This window comes from Globicephala melas, chromosome 3, assembly GCF_963455315.2.
Source record: "Globicephala melas chromosome 3, mGloMel1.2, whole genome shotgun sequence".
In the NCBI taxonomy this organism is placed as follows: Eukaryota; Metazoa; Chordata; class Mammalia; order Artiodactyla; family Delphinidae; genus Globicephala; species Globicephala melas.
This window is the reverse complement of record NC_083316.1, coordinates 31,369,340-31,396,244: the sequence shown is the minus strand read 5'-3', so window position 1 is coordinate 31,396,244 and position 26,905 is coordinate 31,369,340. Positions and strand designations below refer to the sequence as shown.

At 47.6% G+C, this 26,905-nt stretch overlaps 1 protein-coding gene across 4 annotated transcripts in view; it reads right to left on the bottom strand.

The window, feature by feature from the left end:
- Nucleotides 1-26,905, bottom strand: part of EGFLAM (EGF like, fibronectin type III and laminin G domains) — a 541,883-nt gene that overhangs the window by 5,420 nt on the left and 509,558 nt on the right. For 3 of the 4 annotated variants that reach the window (XM_060295410.1, XM_060295409.1, XM_060295411.1), the window contains 6 exons: nucleotides 24,750-24,861; nucleotides 20,517-20,633; nucleotides 17,923-18,103; nucleotides 12,276-12,299; nucleotides 9,694-9,772; nucleotides 6,546-6,689 (listed from right to left, as the gene is read on the bottom strand). In XM_060295410.1, coding sequence (XP_060151393.1) covers nucleotides 6,546-6,689; nucleotides 9,694-9,772; nucleotides 12,276-12,299; nucleotides 17,923-18,103; nucleotides 20,517-20,633; nucleotides 24,750-24,861 — 657 coding nt within the window. The remainder of the gene's footprint in view (nucleotides 1-6,545; nucleotides 6,690-9,693; nucleotides 9,773-12,275; nucleotides 12,300-17,922; nucleotides 18,104-20,516; nucleotides 20,634-24,749; nucleotides 24,862-26,905) is intronic. The other variant, XM_030882073.2, reaches the window with a different exon arrangement.

Below are 26,905 nucleotides of genomic sequence, written 5' to 3'. Positions count from 1 at the left end.
GTACACACCGACGGTCGTTCACAAATGATTCTCACTGCGAAAGTTCTTTGGAGCTCAGGATGTAGTTTCTTTAACACAACACAAAACAATGTTATAAAGACACTAGGTCCCCAGATCAGGCCATGAGTGACCAAAACTGTTTTTTTATTTTTAACTGTGGTAAAGTTTACAGTCTTAACCATTTTTAAGTGTACAGTTCAGTGTTAAGTACATTCACATTGCTATGCCACCAATTCCAGAACTTTTTCATCTTGTAAAACTGAAACCCTCTACCCATTAAACAACTTGCCATTTCGCCCTCCCCCAGCCCTTGGCAACAACCATTCTTTCTGTTTCTATGAATGTGACTGCCCTAGGTACCTTGTATAAGTAGGGTCATACAGTGTTTGTCTCTTTGTAACTGGCTTTTTTCACTTAGCATAATGTCCTCAAGGTTGATTTATTTTAGGCTCTATGTACAGTATTAGAGTATAAGGAACAAAAGGGCTTTATCGTTTGTAATGTGTTGTATCAATACTAGGTTGAATAGTATCCCCCAAAATTAATGTCCACCCAGAATCTCAAAATGTGACCTTATTTGGAAACAAGGTCTTTGCATATGTAATTAGTTAAGAGGGGTTATACGGGGGTTATATGGGGTTAGGGAGGCCCTAAATCCAATATGACCGGTGTCCTTATAAAAAGTGGAGATTTTGACACAGAGACAAAGACATACGGAGAAGAACGCCACATGAAGATGGGACTGGAACATTGCATCTCTAAGCCAAGGAACACCAAGGATTGCCAGCAACCATCAGAACCCAGGGGACAGTCATAGAACAGACTCCCTCAGAGCTCCCAGGAAGAAGACACCCTGCCAGCAGCTCCAGGTTGAAATTCTAGCCTCCAGAACTGTGCGAGAATACATTTCTATTGCTTTAAGTCACCCAATTTGTGGTGAGTTATTATGGCAGTCCTCAGAAACTAATACATGTGTTTTTACTTTTCAAAAGACAAAACAGAGCGAAACATTGCAGAGCAAGCTGAGCCCCAAAGAATTTACGGGAAGTTGCCTAAAATCTCAGAGCTAACGTATAGGACTTGAACTTGGTGTCTTCCCTGCCCCCGACCCTGCCACATTTTACTCGGTAGCTTTCTATTTCCTATTTCAGTTGCCAGATACTGTGATACGCTAAGGGGATCAGAAGACATGCATATGTTGTTTACCAGAGAGAAATAACCCTCTTATTTCAGTGTTCATTCAATTATTCTAATTTAATTCAATACAACAAATATTTGGTGAGTGACGATTCTAGGCCGGGCACTGGGCCAGCTGCCTAGACCTCCCCTTGATAAAATAATAAAGCCTATGTAATCATGCTTTTGAAGGAAAATGTATTCCACCTGGACAACCCTCTCCTCATCTTGTAAGAGGACATGTCTCTCCTTTAGCTCGTTGGCCAAGACATAGGAATATTGAGAGGAAACCCGCATTAGTCACTGAGCTCTTGCATGCACTCAGTATAAGAAAGGAGCAAAAATAGAAAGCTTTGGCTTTCCCCAGGGAAGCACTATGGGTCCTTTCTTTAATACTGGAGCTCAAAGAAGTCACACAGCCCATCGACATTTAACCAAGAATAGAACTCGGGTGACTTGACAAACTCGGAGACAAAGATGTTGCTCTGACCCAGAAAACTCCACTGTTTTCTAATGAATTTTCCCACATCAAGTGTCTCCTTGTACGAAGCAGCCTGGAGGTGGAATTTTCAGATTTCATTATTTAGTGGCCAAATTCTTGTTGAAGAAATGAATGAGTATAAGGAAGGGCTGAGAGCTGGTTGGCAGAAATGTAGCTGAATTACTATGTGGGCTTTTATGAGAGGCAGAACGGGGTGATGGAAGGAGCCTAGACACTTGGATTAGATGAATCTGCCTCAGTTCCCAGCCTCGCCAATTACTAGTTCTGTGATCTTGGGCAATTTGCTTCGTTTCTCTGAGCCTAAATTTTCTAATCTGTGAAATGGGGTAATAATACCTTCCCTGAAGGGTCTTAGGGAGATTCAGTAAGGTAACATATGTAAAGAGCACAGCACAGAGCAGGAGCCAAGCAAATAAGCCCACTGCCCCAAATACACGCAGTACTTAATGCAGCTTGGATATAGCATCAAACAATACAACCTGGGGGAGCCAGCAATAGGAGAAAGTTGCCGCCAAGAGATAAACTCATCGAGCCTCTCCTGGAAGAGTAGTCATGTGTGAAAGTAAACCAACAGGCTGTAAATATGTAACCAGAACGTCCAGAAACACCCAGGTGTCAGAATCAAGGTGACTTGGGTATAGCTGCAGTGGCACTAGACTGGAATGCGATTGTAATCAAGTGAATGGAAACCTTTTCAGTTGTGTTCGGACGAAGGCCGGGCCTTCTTCTTCTGTTCTCCAGCCTGATAACACGCCTGTTCATGCAATGAGCCAGACTGCATTCAAGGGAGCAAACGCTGAACCCAGCAGACAGGAGTCCAGCCGTCACTGCAGGTGGTGGCGTGGCCCAGTTGGCACATCTCTGGCCTGACTCTCCAACCCCCACCCCCCCGACTCTCTCTGATTTCAGACCCTCCGAATAACATCCTGCTCCCCCAGACACCTGAAACATCACCCTGGAACTTCTCTTTCTTTTAAATAATAAATGACCAAGATTAGTGGTTGCCTTCGTTGGGAGAGGGCATGAGGGAGCCTTCCTGGGTGTGGGTGGGGGAATGTTCTATACCTTGTTCTGGGTGGTGGTTACACAGGTGTTTACATGTTTAAAAATGTATTGAGCTGTACACCTAGTATTTTGCACTTTATGTAAATTATACCTCAATTTTTAAAAATTGAAGTATAGTTGAATTACAACGTTCCATTAGTTTCTGGTGTACGGTGAAGTGTACACCAGTCTACGTATATGCTTTTTCAGATCCTTTTTCATTATAGGCTATTACAGGATATTGAATATAGTTCCCTGTGCTATACAGTAGGACCTTGTTGTTCATTTTATATATAGAACTGTGTATCTGTTAATCCCAAACTCCTAATTTATCCCTCCCAACCCCCTTCCCCTTCGGTAACCATAAGTTTGTTTTCTATGTCCGTGAGTGTGTTTCTGTTTTGTAGGTAAGTTCATTTGCATCACGTTTTTTTTAGATTCCACATACGAGTGATATCGTATAATAGTTGTCTTTCTCTGACTCACTTCACTTAGTTATACCTCAATTTTTTCAAAAAGGTAAAAACATGTGAATGAACGAATAAATGAACAAATAAATGCACACCTGGTTTCTCTATCAACGTCCTGTGCAACCGGTTAGCATGAATCGGTTAACCTGATCCAAGAGTACCTACTCAATTTGGTGCTCACGGAAGGCTAGGAGGCTGAGCACCAAGGCGGGCCACCAGGAAATGCCATCAGGTGGGGTCCTTATACTTAGGCCTCCTTTAAAGTATAGCACAGGGTACTCTGCTAATGTCAGACTGCTTTCCTTTCTCTGCTGCATGAAAATGTTATCAAGGTCACATGGAAAATTAGTGGGAAAGATCGCCCGTAAAGTGACATTCACACACCTGGCTTCATGCCCTAAACATAATCATAAAACAAAATGAAACGAAACAAACAGCAAAATCCACACTCGTCGCTGAGCACGCTGATTCCCTTTCTTTTACTTCACTTGCACCAAAACCATACATAATTGTTTCGTTTAGAATTCCACTGTTTTTCCTTATTCTCTGGTTGAAGTGCTCTGAGCTCTAAATTAGCAAAAGGACAAGCATTTAGGTGAAGAAAGCTGAGATTATATTGTATTATCTTAGGTTTCCTACTGTTTGCTTTGGACCTGGATCAAACACCAAAACCTCACAAATGGTTCATCTACCCCATCAACCAGTTCACTCTCTAGGTTCCACTGATGTAAGCTGCTTGAGGGCAGGGCCTTCTTCAGAATAATAACAACCATAACAATAATAGCTAAATTTTATTTAGTAGATATATCGGCCCAACTTCCTGACATACGTTAGCGATCGGAGTTTTTAGAACATAGAAAACACCCGATCAAGGATAATCATTATCACTAATAACTAGATATGCCAGGCCCTGCACTAAGGCCTTTCTATGAATTAACTCATTCAGTCCTCATGACCAACCGTTTCCTTTTACGGAGGTCGGTAACTTGCAGGAGATCACGTGGCCGTGGGAATCCGGCACGTCTGACTCTGAAGCCCATGCTTGTGACCACTTCAGACCCTGTTTCTCAGGGCGTGGTGGTTCCTGATGGCTTCCAGTGAGATTCTGGCGCTCAGCGGGATTTCCTCCACCAGCATCTCTGGGTGTGGGCCCAGGAATCCAGTAACCTCTAACATGAGCCCCGCAGCTGACTCTCTGTATGCTGACAGTTTCAAACCAGTGGCCACACTCTGATTCCTCTCTGTGCCCAGCCTCCCGCAGGGCTTCCATACTTCTGTGTTGGGTGAATAATGTTGGGGGCAGTGGCTGCCCAGAGGCAGGAAACGCAGCAAAGCAGCCGCGCCGGGCCTGGGGCCCAGGGAAGAGTTCAGATGTCTGCCTGCCTCCGGTGGAGACTGAGTGCTGTGCCCTTTACGCAGAGCACAGCCAGAACTCCAGGCTAAAGAGGAAAACACGGGGCCTATTTCCAGAAGCCTGAGAAAGCGATGGTAAGAAAAGAAATACATCGGGATGGCGTGGAGTTGTAAGAAGGGTGCCCGGGGGCCTGGGGGTCTGCCCAGGGCCGGGTGTGAGAGCCAGCGAGGGCTGTGAGGGGTCCCGAGCAGATCGAGCTTCCCTGTCCAGCTGGGTTTTCACGGGCGGTTTAGGGGGAAGTTGGGCCTCCCACCCACGGCTGAGCTACTGTTTCAGTTCCCTTTTCTGGGCACAATCAAGTACTTGAGGCCTTGGCGAGGTTAACCACAGGAAAACCACAAGAAAATGGCTTTGCGGCAGCCAGCCTGAAACTGGGGTGTGAAGAGCTCAGCATTTGACCTCAGGGCCCGGGGGAGGGGACGGAGGTGGTGAGAACTGCTCTCTCCAGCTTTCAACCACACGTGGCACCCCAAAGTCCTCAACAACCATAGGGTCACATCGCTGAGCACACTCTGCTGGGTAGGGGCAAGCGTGCTGTGGGACAAGTGACATTTCCTTTCGAAATGCCTTTTATTCGAATTGCAAAGACATAGCATTCTACCCTGGCTGTCAGCAATCCCAGCGCATGACCCACTGAAGCCCCACAATTAAGCCTTCATCTTCTCTGCAGTTCCGCTCTCACTTTCGTCTATTTCAATTCCAATTAATCCCATATCATTTAATGAACACTCGTGCTAGTCACCAGAGGGGGGATTAAAGAAGGAAAAGCCAGAGAAATTCCTGTCCCCATGGAACAGATGGTGAGTAGGGGTTTCAAACCTTAGCAGGCGTCAGAATCACGTGGAGAAACAGTTAACAGATTGCTGGTTCCCACCTCTAGAATTTTTCTGGTTCAGTAGGTCAGGGGTGGAGCCTGAAAATTTGTACTTTTAATAAGTTCCCAGGAGATGCTGATGCTGCGGGTCCGGAGACCACAATTTGAGGATCACTGGTCTAAACGAGATATTTCTAACCTCAAGTGAGGCTGTACCATCACAATCTGTAGAGAAGCTTTTTCATAGTACACAGCTGGCGCCTGCCCCTCGGGAATCCCGCTAGCACCCAGCTGCCACCCAGCTTCTGGTGGCGAGAAGTCATCCAGGTAATCCTTTAGCTACTTCATAGGAACCCACTTGACAAATCTGAGAGCAGTCTAAACCGACGTAAAAGATGTTAGAACTTCTGGAACTGGCTCATCCGTTATCACCCAAGAAGCACTTTTAAAAATCCAAATGTTGGGTTGCCCTATGGAGATATGAATCTGTGCTTTGTTCTTTGCAGTGGGAGATCGGACAAAGCAGGCATTCTCCTTCCCAAGGCTCCAGAGTGAATAGGGAGCAGAGTCAGAATATAAAGAAAGGTCTCTAGACTAAATCTTCAGATCTTCCTGAGCTGGACAGCACTGGGCCAAATGCCCGAGTCCGTGCTTGGCAGGATCAACGTCCTCTTCCGACTACTTCCTAATTTGTAAGTGGGGAGTATATGGCAGGAACATACTAGAACAGGAGTCACAAAACCTTCCTCTAGAGGGCCAGATAATAAACATTTCAGGCTTTGCCGTACAGTCCCTATTGAACCTACTCAAGCGTATCACTGTCTCATGAAAGCAGTCGCTGACAATACGTAAATGAATGAGGGTGGCAGCATTCCGATAAAACTTCATTTACAAAAAAGGGTGGCGTGCCAGATTTGGCCATCAGGCCATAGCTGACCAACTGCTGCTCTAGGGATGGATATTGGAAAGAACGACCAGGAGCCTCAAATTAACTCGGAGCTGCAGGCAGCTGTTAATTCTAGCAGACTGCGCTCTGGCTCCCCCTGCAACCCTCTGTTCGGCGTGATCTGTACCGTCTAAGAAAAATCGCAAGGTGATGTAGAAAGCAGCTGGAGTAGGGGTTACCTGAACACCAGGGCTCCGTCCCGAAGGCCCAAGGAAATGAAGTCACTGTTGGGTCTCATGGGGCTGTCTCCCCTCCACATCAGCAGGCCGTCTTTGGCAGTTGTCTTAAACCTCATGAATGCATTTGATCTGGATCCTGACACCCTGGAGGAAATACACAAATAATGACATCAGATCAACCAGTCTCCATCAACATTCATTCCTGAGGAATCCCAGATTCCTCTGCCAATTATGAGGATAATCTGACATTTCTGACTCTTACTACCAGGAGATTAGAAAAGGCATCACCACCACAGGTCATGCCATGGGTCTAAAGGTCTGACCTCCTCATTCTGCACTTTGGAGTCTGTCTCTCTCCCCAGGTGTGGTCAAATGCCACAAGAGAGCATTTGATGAGTCACAGATCAGCCAGACTGTGGCCAAGGCCACGGTCCCAGCCTGCACCCCCAACACACACCTCAAGTCTTCCCTCTTTCCTGTCCTACCACTCACGGGTCCTTGGGAAAGTGTCCCCTATTCCTCAAAAGGAAGTGGTTTCCTTAATTACCAAGAGGTTCAAGCGGGCAGCTGCTCTGGGCTATGATCGTGGCTGTGGATGGCTATCTCTGGAGGTGACATCCTGGAGGGCAGAGGAGGAATGACTGGACAAGGGGCAGAGTGTCAGACAAGGAAGGTGCCTTGTCTGGAAGGAAGGTGATGGGATAATGGTCTCGAGGGGTGTTGGGGCAAAAACAGGGTGGAGAGGAACAGGAAGATGAGAGGAAGGAAGGGGTGGTCAGGAATGTCAGGTCCCGGCCCTACAGCTTTGGCTGGGAATAGGCTCACGTGATTCTGTGTCCCTATCAGTTCTGAGATGTTCTTAACAATTCTTGGGAAGAGACTAGTTCACAGATCCAGTTTCCCTAGAAAGTGACCAGTGTTTCATCTGCAATAGGAAGAAAAGCAACCATGAGTCCTTAAATAAAAGGTGAGATGAGAGTAAACATAATTTAATATTGCTCCTAAGATGGCACTACTGGAAAAAGCTCTTTATCCATTTTCCTGTCACGTGCACCATCCCTCTGTCTCACGAACATGGCCTGGAGCTGCAGAGTGCATTCAGTAGTGAACAGGGGAGGGGACTTTTGTCTAAGGCTTCCCAGAGCCTGAGCCAGACAGGAGGAGATCAAGTTTGCCCTCCCCAGGCAGGGTCTCAGAGTGGTGGGCGAGGAGCAGGGTCCATGATACTGACTGCTTCACCAGGCCAGGTGCAGAGCAATCCAGCCCCGGCCTGTTCCCTAGAGAGCTGCTTTCCCGTCTTCTGTCCAAGTTTCCTTCTTTCCCTCACTTGCCTTGGAAACATTGATTGGTACAAGCCAATCACGATGGTTCCATTTCTCTTGCAGTGACTGGTTTAGGGGTGGGCATGTGACCCACCGTTGTCCAATGAGACAGAGGAAATTTATCAGGAGGATTCTAGAAAAGACTCCTTTCCTTTTTAATAGAGTCACATGAAAAAAAAAAGTTTTTTTTACTTGCATGGGATATTGCCATGATTTACAGCCATTTAATGAGCATTTATGAACAACTATCTTATAACCACAAAGGGTATAACCATTGGAAAATAAGCTGAGGATAACAAGGCAGGAAAATGGGTCTTTGAATAATACCGTTGATTATCTGAATTAATCAACTCAGGATCCAGTCTAAGTCTGGACAGCTTGTTATGTGAAATAATAAATACCCTCCACGTTTAAGACATGTTGAGCTGAGTTTCCTGTTACTTGCAGCCAAAGGCATCTAACTGAAGCAGACCCTGAGCTTGACTTTTACCTGCAGCTTCACACACATGCACCTACATATATGCACACAGGTGCCATTGGGCTTTCTGCTTTGGGGCACTGCACCTCCTCCTTTCACCAAACCCCTCTGCTCCCAACCACCCAGTGCCTCTCGCTAAGCACCAGGGGGCTAGAAACTTGGGCCTTGTTCACACGCTCCCAGTTTCTAGGGACTGAACACCCTTCCATCTCTGGGGAAAAAGGGCTTAAGAAAGAAGAGGGTTTCTTGGCTGGGAATCTATTTTGCCTAAGGCCCATGCAAGACAACCTTGATAAACACAACATAAGAGTAGAGAAACAAAGCCCTGTCTGTCTGGTGTGTGTTCAGAGTCACCAGGGACATCCAGTGCCCTAGGAAAATGTCTCTCAACCTCTTTTGTTCCTCGAAAAGCCACCAAGTTCCACCCTAAGAACTGCATGCCTTTGGCTTAAAGCATTGCCTTAGTCTGTGAAGATGTGATCAACCTGAAGAGGATGGGAACATTCTAGAATGATTGTGCTGGTGGTAGGGTGAGGGATGGCACTCTCTAAACTACAAAGAGCTAGGGGGGAAGGAAAAGAAAGAGAAAAGGGTAAACTGAAAGCGTCAAAGCCAAGCTTCACTAGATCGAAGACTTTGCCTAGAGCCAGTCTTTCCCATGTCGTGCAAAATAGGCTATTCCAGACCAGGAGCTTGGAGCCCAGAGCGGGCTGGAGCATCTGCCACCAGCGATTAAAAGCCACAGCTGTGACTCAGGCATCTCCTTAGATCATGCTCTTGTATCCACGTGAAGAGAGCTGAGGAGCCCCCCACCGAACTGGAAAGAGCCTGAAGAGGACAGTGGACCTCATCGATGGAGACGCAAAGTAGGACACGGACCTGGGGCTGTTGTTTGGTAGAGGATGCCCCAGAACCCTTCCTCGGCTGGCTTCTTCAGACCATGGCCACAGAGCAGCATCACGCTGACTGCCCTGCTGGGGAATCGGACTCATATAACCCTGGCTTCGGGAGCATCAAGTTCTCACTGCCTCTCAAAGCCTGAATATTGGAAATCCCGGGGCCGGGCACGTTCCTTTCTCTGGGAAACGTCCCTTGGACCAGAAAGGCTTTGGGTTGTTTGTCATGGGCTTGTTTCAAAGGTTGCATTTTTGAGTTTGTTTTTTGTGTTGTTTTTGTTCTAGTTTCTATGTTTATTTTGTATGTTTTTTCCCCTCTGGGACTATGGCTAAATTCTCGTGCCTTTCTGGAGAACTATCTTCTGGCACGGAAGATAAGGAAAAGCTCTGGGAAAGATATTGAGAAATTGACCGACCAGGAGATAAGGAAGGTGCCTGTGGAAGCTTCTTACCTCTTGAGGATATCCGGATGGTCATATGTCAGGTAACTGCGGCCGATAAACTGAGGGATCTCAATGGCTTCTGTGATGGCTGAGACAGAACAGAAAATGGAGGTTACATGCTACATGGCTCTCTTGACCCCTACACTCCACCACGTGGCGGGAAAATACAAAGAAAGCCAGTTCCTGGAAGCAGGACATTTATCAACTTGGCGGCCCCTTCCTCTTGGCTGTACAGGCACTTGGCCTGGTTTGGGACTGCCTGGCCTGATGGCCTGTAATTGGCATCTCCCTGCTGTCCCCTCTCTGGGGCTGGCCGTCACTCCTATCGGTCTCAGCACTGCCGAGAAGGCCTTGCAATATGCCAAAACTTGAACTGTGCCCAATTATTCTTGGAAGCCAAAGGGCAGGTCTTGGGCCATGCGAGGAGCAGCTGGGGATAACCCTGTTCTCCAAGGGAGGCAGAGAAAACAATCCCCCCAACAAAACCCACCAGGATTTCTCTAGCTGAAGCCAATCTGGTCCAGAGCCCTTTCAGCCATGACCTCAGACACTGGTGAAGCAGAGGGGATGAGGCTTTGACAATTGTTTGCAAATCACCTTCCGGTGTTGTATTTCACAAGATTTTCACCACAATCACAGGAAGGAGCGGGGGGGGGGGGGGGGGGGGATGGGAGGGTTTGATTGTTCCCATTTTTATATTTTTACTTTATCATTATTATTTTTTGCGGTACGCGGGCCTCTCACTGCTGTGGCCTCTCCTGTTGTGGAGCACAGGCTCCGGATGTGCAGGCTCAGCGGCCATGGCTCACGGGCCCAGCCGCTCTGCGGCATGTGGGATCTTCCCGGACCGGGGCACGAACCCGTGTCCCCTGCATCGGCAGGCGGACTCTCAACCACTGCGCCACCAGGGAAACAACCCATTTTTATAGACTAGGAAATTGAGGCATAAAATCATCAAGGATTTGCCCAAGATCATACAGCTAAGAAAACAATAGACCATGAGCCAGACCGACTCTCCCCAGTTCTGGCCCTGAGCCCGCTTTTTACTTTTCAATATTTTAGAGGTGTGTTTCCTTCCTCCCAACTTCTCATCTTTGTGTTCTTGAGGAATCTCCTTCTTCCATACAGTCAGTAAAAGAATAGGCTAAGGAGTTGTGTTTGGTGTCACAAATTAGGGATAATTTAGGGGATTTCTTCTAAAGAGATTATAGCAATATCTCTCTTCTCTTTAGAAAGGCACAAATGGCAGTTTAAATAAATTAAGGTAGAGTGAATCTCATGTTTAAAGAAATGTGCAAAACGAGAGAGAATAAGCCAGCTTATAAAACGAGTTCTAGTTTCACAAAAATATGCTGTTGGTACAAAGACATTGAACTAAGGACTCTATACCCAGGGGAGAAAACGTACAATTATTGACACTACAAACGACAGGAGAGTTTAAACTCAACTTCTAAACATTAAAAGAAAGAAGAAAGGAGGGAAGGAAGGAAGGAAAGCAAAACACAAAACCCAATGACATTGGGCCCCCAAATATAGGTTCCTGTGTTAGCAGGTCACCACAGCATGCTCCCATTCTCTTCATAAAAAAATAAAGGAAAGGAGGAAGGGAGAGAGAAAGAAAACAAGAAATGCAGAACAGAAGTAAAAAATGTTAAAGACAGTTTCTGAGGTAACTAAGAAATTGCTTCACTGTCCTCTGAGGCAGCATAGCCCAAGACAAGGGTCTGCTGACCGGAGCACCTTCTAGAGACTGAAGTGAACAGCTCTTGCATCTTAAATTCTGGGCTGTACCACAGGTCTATCTTCCTGTGCTTAAAGCGAGTAGGAGGAAGAAGGAAGAAAAGGAAGTCGAGAGAAGGAAAAAGATGCAAAATGACACAAGCAGAAAGATGGTGGGAAGAGGGAAGAAGAAGGGGAAAGTAGACGCCAGAAGAAGAGAAAAGAAAACCGTGGAGAAGGTATAAAAATGGATGGCAGCCCCGGGCAGGGGAAGGAGAGGGGGATGGGAAAGGTGAGGCTGGGAGAGACACCCAGAGGAGCAGAAATAGAAAGGAGAGGGCCAGAAGGGGGGATGAGAAGTAAGAGTGCGAAATGCAGGAGGGCAGGAGAGCTCTTAGCTGGGCTGGCAGGCCCCGGACTGCAGGCTGCTAGTGCTGAGACAGGAGGAGAGACTATCCCACCCAGAGCTGAACATCACCCCGGCGCCCCTGCTGGGTTAGGCTGAGCCTCAGGCAGGGCCTGTTCCCGCTGTTGGGTCTGTGGCCAATAGTCCTCATTCCCCTGGACTCCCTGAAATGGTCAGGGCACACTCTGCACCTGGACCCTCAAAGGGGTTTGTAGGAGCCCCGTCCAGGTGCCTGCTAAGCCCCCCAGTTCAGGAGCTCAGGGCTTCCCGAGGTCCAGCTGGGGGACAAGTGTGTTCCCAGGGCCGGCGATTTTGGAGGGAGGATGCCCACCACCCTGGGAGGTGTGTCCCCCTCATTACCTCTGCAGGTGGTTGGCCTGCACTGTGCCCGCAGCCTGCCTTGGCATGAGCCCAGGGCACTGTCACAGCTTCTCAGGGCACTGTACACAGGACTCACTGTACTTACTATTGAGGCAGTAGTTCCCACACTCTGCCAGGTGCCAGCATGAAACAGAACAGGGAAGGTCAGAATCTCACAGTCATTGTAAAATCCCAATTACTTTGGTTGCAGATTTCTGGGAACCAGCCTTGCTGCCCTCGGGAAGCCCTGCAGGAATTCACATTCCTCTTACGGAATGTGAATCTGATTCCCAACAGGAACCACTGGAAATCTGCATGGTGAGCACCAAGTCACCCAACACACCTCCCCAGTCCCAGCTCACGAGTGGAGGCACAGGTGGTGGTGGACCAAGAAGATGTATGTAATAAATTGTCTGACACTGAGGCTCCCCTGAGCTTGTGCTGACAGTCCCCATTTAATCTAAACCTGGAGAAATTCCTTGTTAAAGTTACTTACCTTGTCAATGACCATTTATTTTCTTGTTTCCAGGCTACGTGTGAAAAAGGCATGATAAGCCAGCCAGCTGCCTCTTTTTTCTCTCCGTAGTGGAAAATATCATCCTCATTCCCACCCCACCCCCTTTGCAATATTCCAGAGCCCTGGTGACGTGGTGATTAACAAAGAGCAGGGGAACGCTCTAGAAATGACACCGCGGAATACAAAAATGGTGAAAATACACTCAGTGTCGTCAGCGTATGTGGATAACTATTAACTCCGTCCTACAACATTACAGCTAGAAGTGACCATCTAGCCCTTTCTGGCCCTTTGTGGTTTGTTTAAATATTGTCAGCACAACTATATTTGACCCTAACCCTTTATATCTAATTTCTTCTACATTGTCTTTTTTTCTGTGGCAAAGGCACTCGTCGAAAAGTGTTTCTGGTGCCTCCTCACACTTAGACCTAAAAGCTCGTGCCCTCTGGTGACACAAATAATACCCCCAATGAATAGCCTGCAAGCTAGGCAAAGCATTTTCCACTGCAGGGACTTGAAATTCCCAATGGACCATATGACGAGTTAAGGGGAGCTTGCTGGCTCCTTCATAGTCCCAGGACCAGTGAAGGAAGGACCTGGGGTGTAGTAGTAACCTAGCTTTCTCAGCAGCCAGGACTCCTCTCAACAATCCCCTGAGAGATGGCCATCCAGCCCCAGGGAACACTTTCCACAATGGGTAGCTCTCTCGCCCATAGGGAAGCACCCTCCACTGCTGGACAGCTCTACTTGGAGCAGATGTCTCGGTTCCATGAAACTGACTCTGCAGCCATTAAGTAAAGAACAGCAAAAAAATGTTTTTCAACAATACCAGTCTTCAGCTATCTAAACATGAACATCTAGGTTGAACACCCCCCCCCAAATTTTCCATTGTTTATGATACACCATCAAAAGAAAACAAATTCCCTGTAGTATGCACAATTTCTGTTTTATTTACTTGTGATGTGCATACTGAGTTTTCTTAAATTATAGCCCATACTTAATGATGCTATGTGTTTTATGCACTGGGACCCCTCTCCCCGGCCAAAAAAATCACCCAAATCACACCCAGCAATACGATGTGAATTTACTAGACGCAACATAAAATGTCCAGAATGTGGGAGATCAGTATGGACCAGGCAGGTTCCCATCTCTGAGGACTGCGCATCCCTGACAAATGTGTGACCTAAGCCATTAGCTTTCGGTGTCGGTAGTGAGTGTAGAGCAGCTTCAGCTGCTACAGAGAAACAACCCCATCTAGTGGCCTGCAGGGTCCTGCATGGTCTGAGCCCACACTCTAATGCAGGGAAGGGAAAGGAGGACCCGGCTCAGAGTTCTTTCCCAAGTGGCCTGTCTGCTACGGGCTGGGGGAACCCCAGGAGGAAACAGCTGCACCCTGCACCCCTGTCTTGGACACGCAGAACATAGCAAATGCTCTGAAAAGTCCCACAGAAGAGACAGTGGTTTGTTCACCCAGGATTACCCAGATTTATTTGACCCCAGAAGCCCCCTCCCATTTTGTGCCTATGAATGTATGCTGTCTGTCTCTCTGTGTGAGAGCAGAACAGCCTTCAGTATTCCTTGGAACTTAAATTTTTACACATGCTTCGTGGAACTCTGCTTTAACTCGTTAGTAACTTCAATACAAGAGCCCTGAGGGACTGGGACACAGGTGGGTAAATGTGGATGACAGCAGAGAGAAAGAAGACAGAAATCTCTAAGGATGGCGAGTATCTTTTTGAGGAGGGCGGCTTTTTTTTTTTTTTTTTGCGTTACGTGGGCCTCTCACTGTTGCAGCCTCTCCCGTTGCAGAGCACAGGCTCCGGACGCACAGGCTCAGCGGCCATGGCTCACGGGCCCAGCCGTTCCGCGGCATGTGGGATCTTCCCGGACCGGGGCACAAACCCGTGTCCCCTGCATCGGCAGGTGGACTCTCAACCACTGCGCCACCAGGGAAGCTCAGAGGGCGGATTTTTGACACCCCTCTGGTGAGGTGAGAAAAGGGCCTTGGTACTGGGGTACAGCATAGGGTGCTGAGGTTTGAGGTGGAAGAAGGCACCTAAGAGTGACAGCCCCCAAATGGAAGGTGAGAGGACCACCAAGCCCTGTGGGTTTTGCTGGCACCTGGAGTCGCGGTTGGGAGTTGGAAGACCCTCTGGATCCTCCTGCCCCGGTTGGGGACAGAGAGGCTCACTTTTCTGCATTTCAGTGGGAGCCCGGTACCCACCTCCATCTGGGCTCAGGCTCTGCTCCTGCCTCTGATTTTGCCAGAGACAAAGGGAAGGATGGGTGTGCCAAAACACCCTCAATGTTCTGATGGTCTGGGAGCCTGGACCGCTCCAGGATTTGTCTGAGTTTCTGGCCCCAGCCTGTCTGCACCACCAAGAGGTGAGAACAAGTTTCCAATCTCCTGACTAGGGTCCCAGTGGAATTCGCCTCTGAGGATGGTAGAAAGAACCAGACTCACTGAGGATCCCAGAAGCTAATTTCCTGACGGAGTAGGTAGGCCTTGGTATGGACTGGGGGAGGCCTGGCGCTGGGGATTTCTACAACATGCTGCCCGCTGTAAAAGGGCTGGTTTAACTTCTGTGGGGAGTGCTAGGAAAGGTTCGTGCTTTTGAAGCATGATCTGTTAATCAGGGAGGGAAACAACCCTTAAATATATGAGGCTAAGAATCACCTTGCTAGGGCTTCCCTGGTGGCGCAGTGGTTGAGAGTCCGCCTGCCGATGCAGGGGACACGGGTTCGTGCCCTGGTCCGGGAAGATCCCACGTGCCGCGGAGCGGCTGGGCCCGTGAGCCATGGCCGCTAAGCCTGCGCGTCCGGAGCCTGTGCTCCGCAACAGGAGAGGCCACAACAGTGAGAGGCCCGCGTACCGCAAAAAAAAAAAAAGAATCACCTTGCTGGATCAGACAGGATCCTCTTTGACAACCAAGGATGGCTTCTAACCATTCTTTGTTTTTCTCACGAAGAATATACCCCAACTTTTAGACCATTCTCCTGCATCTCTGTGGAACCAGCTCTCCTCCCTTTATTTCCGATCCTTACGCAGGACTAGAGGCTCACCTCAAAAGTCTGTTTGGTAACTGTGCACCTCTGAGAGCCTGCTGGGGCCTGGAAAAATTGTCCTTAACAGTCCTAACCTGCACCCAGAGTCCCATTAATCCTCTCAAGCCATATAACAGGAGAAGTTATGTGACACAGGCCACACCTCCTATATACGAATCTTCTCAGGATTCGCAACAGTTGCCATTTTGCCAGAAACACCATCTTTATTTCAAAGCACAAGGAGATACTGACATAACACAAGGACAGCTGATGTTCTGCCTGGATTTTAATCTTGGCTCTAGCCTAGGATGTTGAAGAAAAAGAGCCCTGAAAGCCCCCCAGAGCCCCCCTGCCACGGTCCATCCCCTTGGATCTCGTCAGGAGGCCCAGGCCCTCAGCCATCTGAGTCTTCATTCCGGGGAGATTTATTTCTCATTGAACCCGAGCCTGTAGTTACAAAGCTATACACGTGAGCAGTTTATATCTGCATGGTTCATGTTCTGTAACAGGAAAGGAGGGTTAACACGATCACAAATTATCCTCTCCTTCCTCCTTTAATTCCCAGAGCGAAAAGTTCACTTAAGCTTGGACTTTATATATTGACCATTAGTGTCAGCATTTAAGGCAGGAGCAAGCTTGAATTTGCCTGCAGTGAAATTGAAGACCTAGGAGATTCAAATGCTGATGTGTGAAATCCAGATCCGGTTTTCTGAGGGAACGGGCCACTCGAGCTGAACCTCTTCAAGTACCTGCTATTAGCTAAACAGTGATTTGCTTGTTAGAATTATAATCAGCCTCATTCACAAATGTTCCTCTTCTTTGGGGGTTCGTCACCAAGGTGAGCTATGTTAATAAATATATTTCATACGATTTGCCATGCAGGTTTCAAAATTCATTTCACTGTACTACTACTTAGTCTTCCAGCTGGAAAACGGGCACCTTTCATATTTTCCAAGACTGCTGCAAAACAACCTCTCCTAGCACTCCATGCCCCGAAATAGCCACCTGTTTTCCTCTAAGCCCCACTTCTAATAAAAATCAGGAACCTGGAAATAAATAGGAAAGAGAAAGAGCACGTTCCTTCGCTTAGGATGGCCGCCTTCTTTCCTTCAGACCTGTCTACCTTTTCTAATTAGTTCCCAGACAGGTGAAGTCACCTGGCATTCTAACAAGAAGGCCCACGTGGCCCGACATGACACAGCTGCACAACGCAGGCCTCCTCTGGACCCGCCGTGGCCTCCGCCTCCTTGAGCTGGTGTGGAAAGCTCAGGCCAGCAGGGCCTGTGGTCTGGGACTTGCTCTGATTTCACACAAGGGCAGGTTGAAAGCTGAGCAGCTCACAGCACTTGCTGGTGCATTTTATTTTTCTCACCAAGAATAATAACGTTTAATATTGGTTGAGTACTTACCAGGCGTTCTTCTAAGGAATGTGCGCTGCCTCATTTAACCTACGCTACAATTCTCTGTGTTAGACAACATTGCTCTATTATTCCCATTTTACAAATGAGGAAACGGAGGTACAGAGGAAACACATACAGCATGGAAAATAGTCTACAGAAGGTTATTCATATTTTTGTTTGGAGCAACGAACGTACAATTCAGATTTTGCCATACTTGGCAAGATGTCTCAGATTTCTCCTGGCCGCATTCACAGGTAGGAGTCAAAAATATTTAGTCAAGACCTTTATCAGTCTATAAAGCCCAGGCATCCACCTGTCAGGATAGGCTCTGGGAGTGGCTCAGATGTAGGAATCCTGGAAACCTCCCTTACCCATATTATGAGTTAAACTCTTTCTTTTTAATTTGGCTGCCTGACCAGGGATCGAACCCAGGCCCCGGAGGTGACAGCGCTGAGTCCTAACCACTGGACCAACAGGGAATTCCCTATGAGTTAACATTTTGATTGCTAGACCATGAGGGGATTCTCAGGGAAGGAGCCATGGTATGTTGGGGGAAGGGGGGGGAACTATTTACTTACTGTTTACAGAACTGTTTCAGCATTTTAATTCTTATTAAATAATTACAGTAGTTTATATATAATTCATCATCTAATATGCTATTGACATCATTGATAAAAATAATTGGTATGGCTGTCCCGGGGTTATCAACTGGCCCCCCAAACGGTCTGTCCATTCCCTCTGCTCCCAGAAGCAGCACCTGAGTCCCCTCTCCCCCTCCCCTCCCCGTGGTGTACCTTTCTGGCAGTGCAGCCCCTCGAAGCCCAAGGGGCAGTCACACTCATAGCCCTCCTTCCTGGGCCGGCAGCTGCCCCCGTGGGCGCAGGGGGCTCCCACGCAGGGGTGGGCTGCATTCTCCACGTTCACGCCCCACGTGAAGTCATGCTTCACGTGGATGGTCCGGTCATTCAGGATGATCTTAGGAAAGAAAATGTAAAGAAATTCAGGAATTCAGAAAACGTCTTTTCGGTCTTCCACAGCTTTCCTCAGCTAAGGTGAACTGTGCCTAGCGAGGGCGCTTTAAACAAAAGAGAGAAAGTCCGGTTGCTGTTTCTATAGTCTTGTAAGCGACACAGGAACTGAAGTGATGACATCTGGTGTTTGGGACACTCTGCATCGCTTAGAAGACTATACACGCAGCTTCCTCTGTCTCTGGAAGACCTGGCTACTCAGTGAGGTCGTAAAGAAGTCCCAATAACCACAAAATTAGGGTTCTAATTCTACATGTTAGAATCACCCGAGGTGGAGGGGGGGAGGGTTAAGAAATATACTCATGCCCAAGCCCCACCCAGATCGAGTGAACTAGAATCTCTGTGGGTGAAATGGAGTCATCGGTAACTTTAAAAAGCTTCCCAGGTGAGTCTAAGGTGCGGCCAAGGTTGAGAGATGCTGCTAGTAAAGCGGAGTAAGGAAGAACACAACACAAAAATGCTACACAGGCAGGAATCCACGGGCGGGTGATCGTGTCTGGAGGTGGTGGAATTGTACTGCTGTGTCGTCCTGGCCAGAGTTCTCTGCCGCTTCTTCCGGCTCCACCATCTCGGCCCCGCAGTTGCCCCCCTCCCTCCTGCTTCCTCCCTCCCCTGACACTCTGGAATCCCCTTCCTGTTCACATCCTCTTCCCTGGAGTGAAACTCAGGTCACATTCTTAGCACCGCTGTGCATATTCACCGGACGAGAGAGCTCTTTGCTCTCACCCTTTTCCCCTGCAATGGGGCTTTAGTGAAACTGATGAATTATAGGGTGAGGTTACTGGTCTCCCCAGACACAAATAAACGGAGTGTGCCTTGGCCCTGAGCTGTTGGTATTTCAAAGTCTCACAGGCTTTGCTGAACTCAGAGACAGAGAGGACACATCCCAGGGGAAGGTCCACCACGCAGGGGGTCCTAAGAGATTAGCAATGGTACTTCCAGCCACTAATCCATGTTTCCACAGGTTTGCCTAGTTGTTAGGGAGTGTCAGGAGAGCTGGGAGAAAACTCTTCCCTAGCCCTGAATCTCAGAAGTTGCCGGACAAGAGCCAGAATCTTTCCGCAGTCTCCTCTTCTTGCTGAGAATGCAGGACTTGAACAAGCCACGAATGGCGCGGCCCACTGCAGGGTAAGGCAGAGCCGATGACTGGGTCACTGGGAGGGGAGGAGGGCCTTTCCAGGAAGTAAGGAGGAAAGGCTTGTGTGTGCTGCGTGAAGAAGGGGGCAAAACCTGACACAGTAGGAAGGAAGGTGAAGCCTCTTAGCAACTCAGCCCGCTTCCTAATTTCAAACCCGTGATTACACACATGGCCGATGGGGGCCATGTGCCCACCCCCATTCCTGGAGGGACAACGGTCCGAACTGAGGTGTCACTGATACCACAGTTCAGCAACAAAGGGAAGCACACCAGAGAGAGGAAATATTGACTGGGCCCCTTTTCTGGGCCCTACACTGGGATACAGAGTACAGAGCCCCAGGGGCCCTTCCCAGAGTCCAGATGTGCAAATCGTGAGAGGACCCTCCTCTCTCACTGTCCCTCCATCATCTTAGCCTCTCCTGGCTTTGCTGCAGGTCTGAAAGGGATCAGTGGCCCCCATTCCTCCAGTGGTTGCTAAAGGGAAACAGGATACTGCTAACATCCAGGAACCGGATGTGCTTTTCTTCAAATTCTTTTCCCCCAGTGTTTGGTGGTCCTGGAAATCTGGGTTGGTGGGCCAACCTGCATATCTGTTGCAGACAGGACATAATCTCATGACTGGAGGGATCATGGACAGCCCCAAGAGAAGGAATAAGAGACAGATATGAATGGGGTCAGCATCCTGTCTCTTTTACTAGCTGAGTGGATTTTTTCCAGACTTCTATGGAAGGACTTTAATCTGTGCTCCAGAATATGGTTACATGATTGATGAACAACTGTTAAATCATGGTGGTGGGGATGGGAGTGGAGGCGGCAAAAACAAGTGGGTCTTGCCTTGAGCAAAAAGCAAAGTGACCCCAAAGAGAAGCAGGAGTCCCTATGAGACTCCATCCTCTTCCTTCCATTTTGATGAAGTGTCTATAGCGACCTGGTGCCAGGTACCTCCCTCAACAATCCCAGGATATTTTAGTGGATGTGTCGTACAAATTCATCTTCACTGAGTCGCATTCATGGGATGTCTGCTGGATATAGCTAGGAGCAGACGTTATAAGAAAGTGGGGTTGCAAAGGTATGCTCTGAGCACTAAAAAATATAGTTTGAAAAACGTTAAAAATTTCTCAAGCTTTCTTTCTTGGGTGCAGCAGTTTGCACGGATCAAAGTTCTCAATTCCACTGTCTGCAGTCAAGGTCACACAATACACATGAGGAAGGGAAGCCTGTACCTTCTGGATGCTCCCACTGAATGGCTTGAGGATGCCCGAGTTCTTCTTCACGTCATCATAATTGGGGACCCCGCCAATGAAAATGTCCGAGTTGCACTTAATCTGGGTGAAGCCTCCCTGCCAACAGGTGAAAAAACAAAACACGGTGCGACTTCAGAAAAAAATGGTTAAGATTACCAAAGGTATCTTTGGTTCCCTGTCAGGGAGCAAATGGCAGAGACAGTCTCAAGACTCATCATGACAATATGTCTACACATTGGCTTGACCTTTGCCTTGTTTTGCATTGCTACTTACCACTTGTTGGAAAATAAATTTCTTGACATTTCTGAGACTCAGTTTCATCACCTATAAAATGCGAGCGGATATGGTAGACTGTTCCATCATCAATACCCCTCTCCCTGTAGGAAGATTACCTCCAACCTGTCAATCTCAAGTGGGGCTATGTAACTTGCTTTGGTCAATAAAGCATGAGCAGAAGAGAAGTTAATCACTTCTGGGCAGAGGCTTTCGCAGCCAGGAGGGGTTCGCCGTGCCCTCTTCCCCCACGCCCTGTTCCTTCAGCCTGGGTCTCGGATGAAAGCTGCAGCTGACCATTGACGGACATGTAGCGTGAGTGAGAAATAACTCCTTATTATAAGGGGCTGGTATTTGGGGCTTATGTGTGCCGTACAGTCTAGCCTGTCCTGGCGGCTGAGATTCCACTGACTTAGCACTTTGCCTAGAGTTGGATGCATATTCACTAATGGTGAAGATAGAACCTCTTTAGGCCAAGAGAAAGGGAAGGCATGGCAGGTGGGAGGCATTCCTTGTTATCAGATACAAGGGCAGAGAAATTCTTTTCCAGGTTCTCGGAGAATTCCCCATTGTCAATCCCCAAAGGCTTCCCCTGCTTCTGGTCATTTCAACAGCCTAAACCCAATGGCTGGGCTAGATAACAAGCTGTGTGTGAGATGTAATGTCTAAACTCCTTTAAACATGAGTCTCAATTAAGTAAAATGTCCTAAGCTAACACACATTTGAGACCTCTGGGGGATGAACACACTTTGGGTAACATAAGTTATTGTTTCCTTTATGATCAAAAGAAATACAAACAGTAGCGGCATTTAATAATTTAACAAATATTATTGGGCACCTACTGTGTCCCAGGTACTAAGTGCTGCACAAACAACAGTAAATAAGAAAGTCCAGGTCCCTGCCCTCCAGAGGCTTACGCTGGGGGGAACACAGACAAGTGACCGGGCAGGTAAGATTAACCCTGTGAGGACTGTCCAGGTGACTACGGGTGCACCTGGCGGGGAGGGGGCATCACATACTCTACCGCAGACATAGGGAGTGGGGAGGTGCACTAGGGAGAGTTAGAACTGAGAAAGACACTGGGCAAACTCAGGGCTTAGGGGGCACGTAGGTATAGGGCAGAGGCAAGGAGGGACCAGATCATGCATGGATAGAAATGTGCACTTCACCCCAAAAGCACCCCAAAATGTGCACTTCACCCCAAAAGCAATGAGTTTTCAGCAGGAGAGAGAACAGTCAGACTGTGTTTTAGGAATATAACTGGCCAGAGGGGTCTGGTTGTGATGGAGACAAGAGAGGAGGGAGCTCCATCTAGGGGAGCGCTCACGGTGGTGGGGTCCAGCCAGGTAGAAGCAGAGAGGTCTTGGATTAAACAGATTGAACTGCCTTCCGTCAATAACCTTCAGGCAGCTTCGAGGGTTCTTATTTAACTAGCGGGGAGGTGGAGGGGGGTGGTCATCAAAGAAGGGCTTTCGCGAATTCTTGTGGCCCCATGAAACAGAGAACCAGACAGGAGCTGTCAGCACACACCCCCATGAACCCATCTCCATCTTGTCTTTAAAATAAAATACTAGGAGGAAAGCAGGAAGCCTGCAGGGTCAAAGGGATTTCAGAGAAGCAGGCTGTTTTGAAAACACTTGCAGTTTCTTGGTTGGGTCCAGCGAACGGGGCGGGGTCTCGTGGGGTGAGAGGCGTCCCCTTTGGCTGCCCATCAAAATCCTCCCCCGCCACCGGCGGTGGATAAGAGGCGGGGCTGCAGCGGCCACGCCCACGCAGGACCGCAGGAGATAAACAAACAGACCCACCGAGGCGGGCCTGTTCTGCGGTGGGATGCTCTGGGCCTGGATCTGCCGCTTCCGTTCGGCTGGGAGTGGTTGGAAAACCTGAGCAAACGCCCTGGTTGGGTTTTCCTGAACCCTGGGAAGCACTGCCTTTCCTCTAAGTCTGCATAGCTTGGCTCACCCTGCGCTGTTGGTATTTCTCAGTGCAGCCAGGAATCTGGCCCGGATACTTAGGGGCTGGGTTAGCCCCCAACAGTATCCTCTAATCCCTGACCCCACCCATCTCTCAAACTCCAAGACCTCTGCCCCTCTCAGCCACACCTTTGAACATGGAGTGGACAGGACAGCTGCAGGCACTGAGACCCCTGCGGGGTGATCTGATTAAGGTTTAACTCCTGGAGATCAAGCACTGGGCCTTCCCACTCCTGTCTCAAGGCAGCCTCACAAGAACCACCCTCAAATGCACACACAACAGCCACGCCTTCCCTCCCACATGTTTATACTGCTTTCCAGGTGGGCAGCCCTCCGGTCAGCTCCATCCGTTCAAATAGCCAATAGGGAGGACACGGTTTTACCATATTGTCTAATTCTCATTCCCTGGCGTGGTAGTAACAGAACCGGAGGTGTGGTTTCTACCTTTGTGTTACCTCTTCACTGTTGGACCCCAATGGTAAATACCGCCTCCTGAAGGGCTCCTTACTTAGAATCCAAGGCCTTAAGCCCACTATTTACAAACACGCCCATCCTAAGTTTTTGTTACTGTTTTACAGATGTTGGTAACTAGAGCCTAAAGCGATACAATGCTTTTTTGAATTTATATTATTAAGTCAACACACAGTCAGATCTATGCTTGTGAGCTTCTGATCTTGTCTTGGACTGAAGTCAGCTGTTAGAGTTTTCTGGATTGCACAAGAAGTGACTCCCATTCTCCCTTTAAAATCCACTTTCTTTTATTCGTCTCCCTTCCTTCTTCCCTGCTTTCCTTTCTTCCTTCCATCTTTCCTCCCTCCCTTCTCCTCTCCCTTCCTTCCTTCCACAAATATATATGGGATGTTTTCTAAGGTACTCGCCTCTTGAAGCAGAGCCCAGTTTCTGATTCTTCTAATTCCCAAGGAGGTCCTTGGTTCTGATAGGACCACCCACCATTGCTGTCCCCAAAGCTGCCTGCTTGACATGCGTGTCCTTCTTCCTTCTCTCCTCCTCAACCAAATACCTCTTACCACCAAGAGTCCTTTTTCCTTCCTTTTCTTTTTTCTATCAATTCATTTTCTTATCAGAACACCCACATTCATCAATGCCCCCTTTAAATCTGTGATGCACAAAATGAAGACTGTTGTAATGAACAGCCTGGCTAATCTAAAGTCCCCTCTGTTTTCGGGGTCTGTAAATTTCGTACGTGTACAGAATCGCAGTAGGTTATAGTTTAAAGCAAATCTCTCTTATCCCTCCTTAAAAGTGTCATTTTTCCTTTGAACATGACCTTGGAAATAAAATCATGGATGAAAGTTATAAACTTGAGTGGAAATTCTGAGCTCTTGAGGCTATTATGATAGCACACTATTAACAATAAGTAAAGCTACAAAGTGCTGATCATATGCCAGGTTCTGTGGTGTTCTATAAATACAGTTATTCCAATTCTCACAACTCTATGAGACATCATTATTGTGTCACCACTACCCCATTTTTTAGATGCAAAAACACCAACTCGGCAGATCGAGTGACTGGTCTGAGCTCACACTACTGGTGAGGAATAGAGCTAGATTTTGAGCCCCGTGAGTCTGGTTTCAGAGTCTGTCAGCTGTGCGACCACCCCATCTCTGGCCCTGCCTTGGAGTTGTGTTCTGAACTTCCTTATACACGAACATGAACAAAGGCAGAGGTTGGGAGGCATGGAGGTAGCCGGGCAATTTTTCGGAGCGCTACGTTTGCATTAGCTCACTCCATCCTTCCAACCACCCTATGAGGCCCCTCTTATTATCATCCCCATTCACAGCTGAGGAATTGCAAAGTTAAGTAACTTGCCCAGTGGGAAGCTTGGTCGTTAGCCCAGGTAAACTGGCACTGTGTTTAATCATCATGCTGCCACTTTCATCTCCAAGACAGGAAGGAAATAGTAACCCCATTCACATAAGCCGTTAGGAGGTGACGTCCTTCTTACCTCCGCCATTCCCTGCACTACTTTCTGCTTATCCACCTGTAAGATACCGTTCTTCGCTGTGCGAGACACGTGCAGCTCGTGCCAGTGACCCAGGGTGAGGGGCTCTTCACTCCTGTTGAAGGAAGGAAACTGGGCATGGGTTAGCACTACTGGTGTTGGAAATAATGTCCACCAATCTGGCTCACATGAAACGTGCCAACCTTAGGCACCTCACTCCCTTCAGCAAAAAGAAAAACCTTCTTTCCTTCTTGGTAAACACAGCAGTGCTAGCTCCATTTACTGGACCCCTTCATGGGAGGAGTAAGTGTCTCACTTATCATTTTACTTATTCCTTACAACAAGTCTGAAATGGGGGTAGGATTAGTCTGGTTTTCAAGATGAGGGGTGACATGAGGCTAAAGTGTGATCAGAGTTGCATACAAGCTTTGGAGAAGAGAAAATTATATAGGCTACGACGTAAAACAGATTCCTTGATGTACTGATATCTGTAGCATCCTCTGAAATGCATAAAAAATAAGATGGGTGGATGGATGGATGGATGGATGGATGGATGGATGGGGAATATAAAGATAAATAGATACATGATAAAGCAAATATAGCAGAATGTTAACTGTAGACTATAGGTGGTGGGTATAAGGATTTTACTGTACAATTCTTTCAACTTTTCTATGTGTTTGAAATGTTTCATAATAAAATACTGGGGGGACAGTTTCCATGTTGTCTGATATTGTGAAAAGGATTAAAAGTACTTTAAAAATTCCATTATTAATTCAAGATGGAAACACTTGAAGTTTAAATGATATTGATAAGAGTTTTACATGTTACACTTTACAGCGAGGTGTGTAAAAGGGTATAAGTATTGCATTTGTCTTTCTAAAGATGTCTCTATAGTTCCTGGCCTTCGCTGAACCTCCCAATTATTTTTTGGTCCTGGATCATCTTTAGAAACCCACCAGGAATACCAATGGGCACAATTATTGAAAGGTCTCCACCCTCTCACTTGATTCTTTGCTCTGGCAAATGCTTTTGCCATTTGTCCTTAGCAATTAGAATTTAATCACCTTGGCTCCATCAATATGCAATAAAGATCTTGTTCAGCAGCCCATCTCCATAATAACTAACGGCGCCTGAGCCTGTTCTTGTTGCGTAGAGGTCATTCCCCGTCCACACGCTGCTTCCCTCAGCAGAGTGATACTGACTGTGGCCATTATGAGCTCACTGCAGTTGTCTCGGTTTTTGAATCAAGTTCAGACCACCTTATCCTTTTCCTAAAGTTAAAATGATTTGGCCAATTCCGCAGCTTCCTGTAGTTGAGTCTTTCACTGAATTGTCTTAATGAAGCAGGAAGTCTTGGAACTGGTTTTCAGAATAAACATCTTCCAAAGGGCCGTCTGAAACACTAACCGTGATCGGTGTGGTCACTTACACTGGAGAGGGGATGGCCCAGGGGAGCAGACGGTGGTCTGTTCCTTGGAATCTCTGAGTTCTTGCCTCCTTTTCATCACACCTAATACTAAAGAATTCTTTTTCCAGGAGCCTTTCCTGACAGGCAGGGAAGCAATAACTTATGTGAAAAAAAAAAAGAAAAACACCTCTTGTCAAAAATAGAAACAGAATTATGAACGAGGGAAACGCTGGACTTCTAAGGTTCCACTGTGACCCCATAGCTGGAGCTGCCACTGTCGAGGTGCAGGGGGCAGGAGGCCATCTGTGCAGGAGGAGGGCTGATGAGCCCTGACCCTCCCCAGCCCTTTCTGTTCATTCCTCATCCAGGAAGACGCCATTTGAAAGTACAAGGTGATATTCAAGGTGTCTTCCTTTCTCGACCTGACAAATAATTCTAAGTGAATTGCTTATACTGTTTTGCATAATCATATGTAAATTGAATCAATTAAATACCCACCAAAGTTGTCTTGAGACATAGGATGTTCTTGCATAACCAGAGGTACAAAAGTGTCCATTCCCCAAGGTGGGAGGGCTCACTGATGTGTAGGAATTCAGCTCTTGAGGACAAAAATGAACTGTCCTTTTAAAGAATTGTTGAAACCTAATGCAGTAAGCACTTCCCATCAGCCATGAAAACTGATCAGCAATTAAGGGCAACGCATGGCTATACGATCTCAGCGACAAACTCTTTCTAGAAATGACAGTCTAGC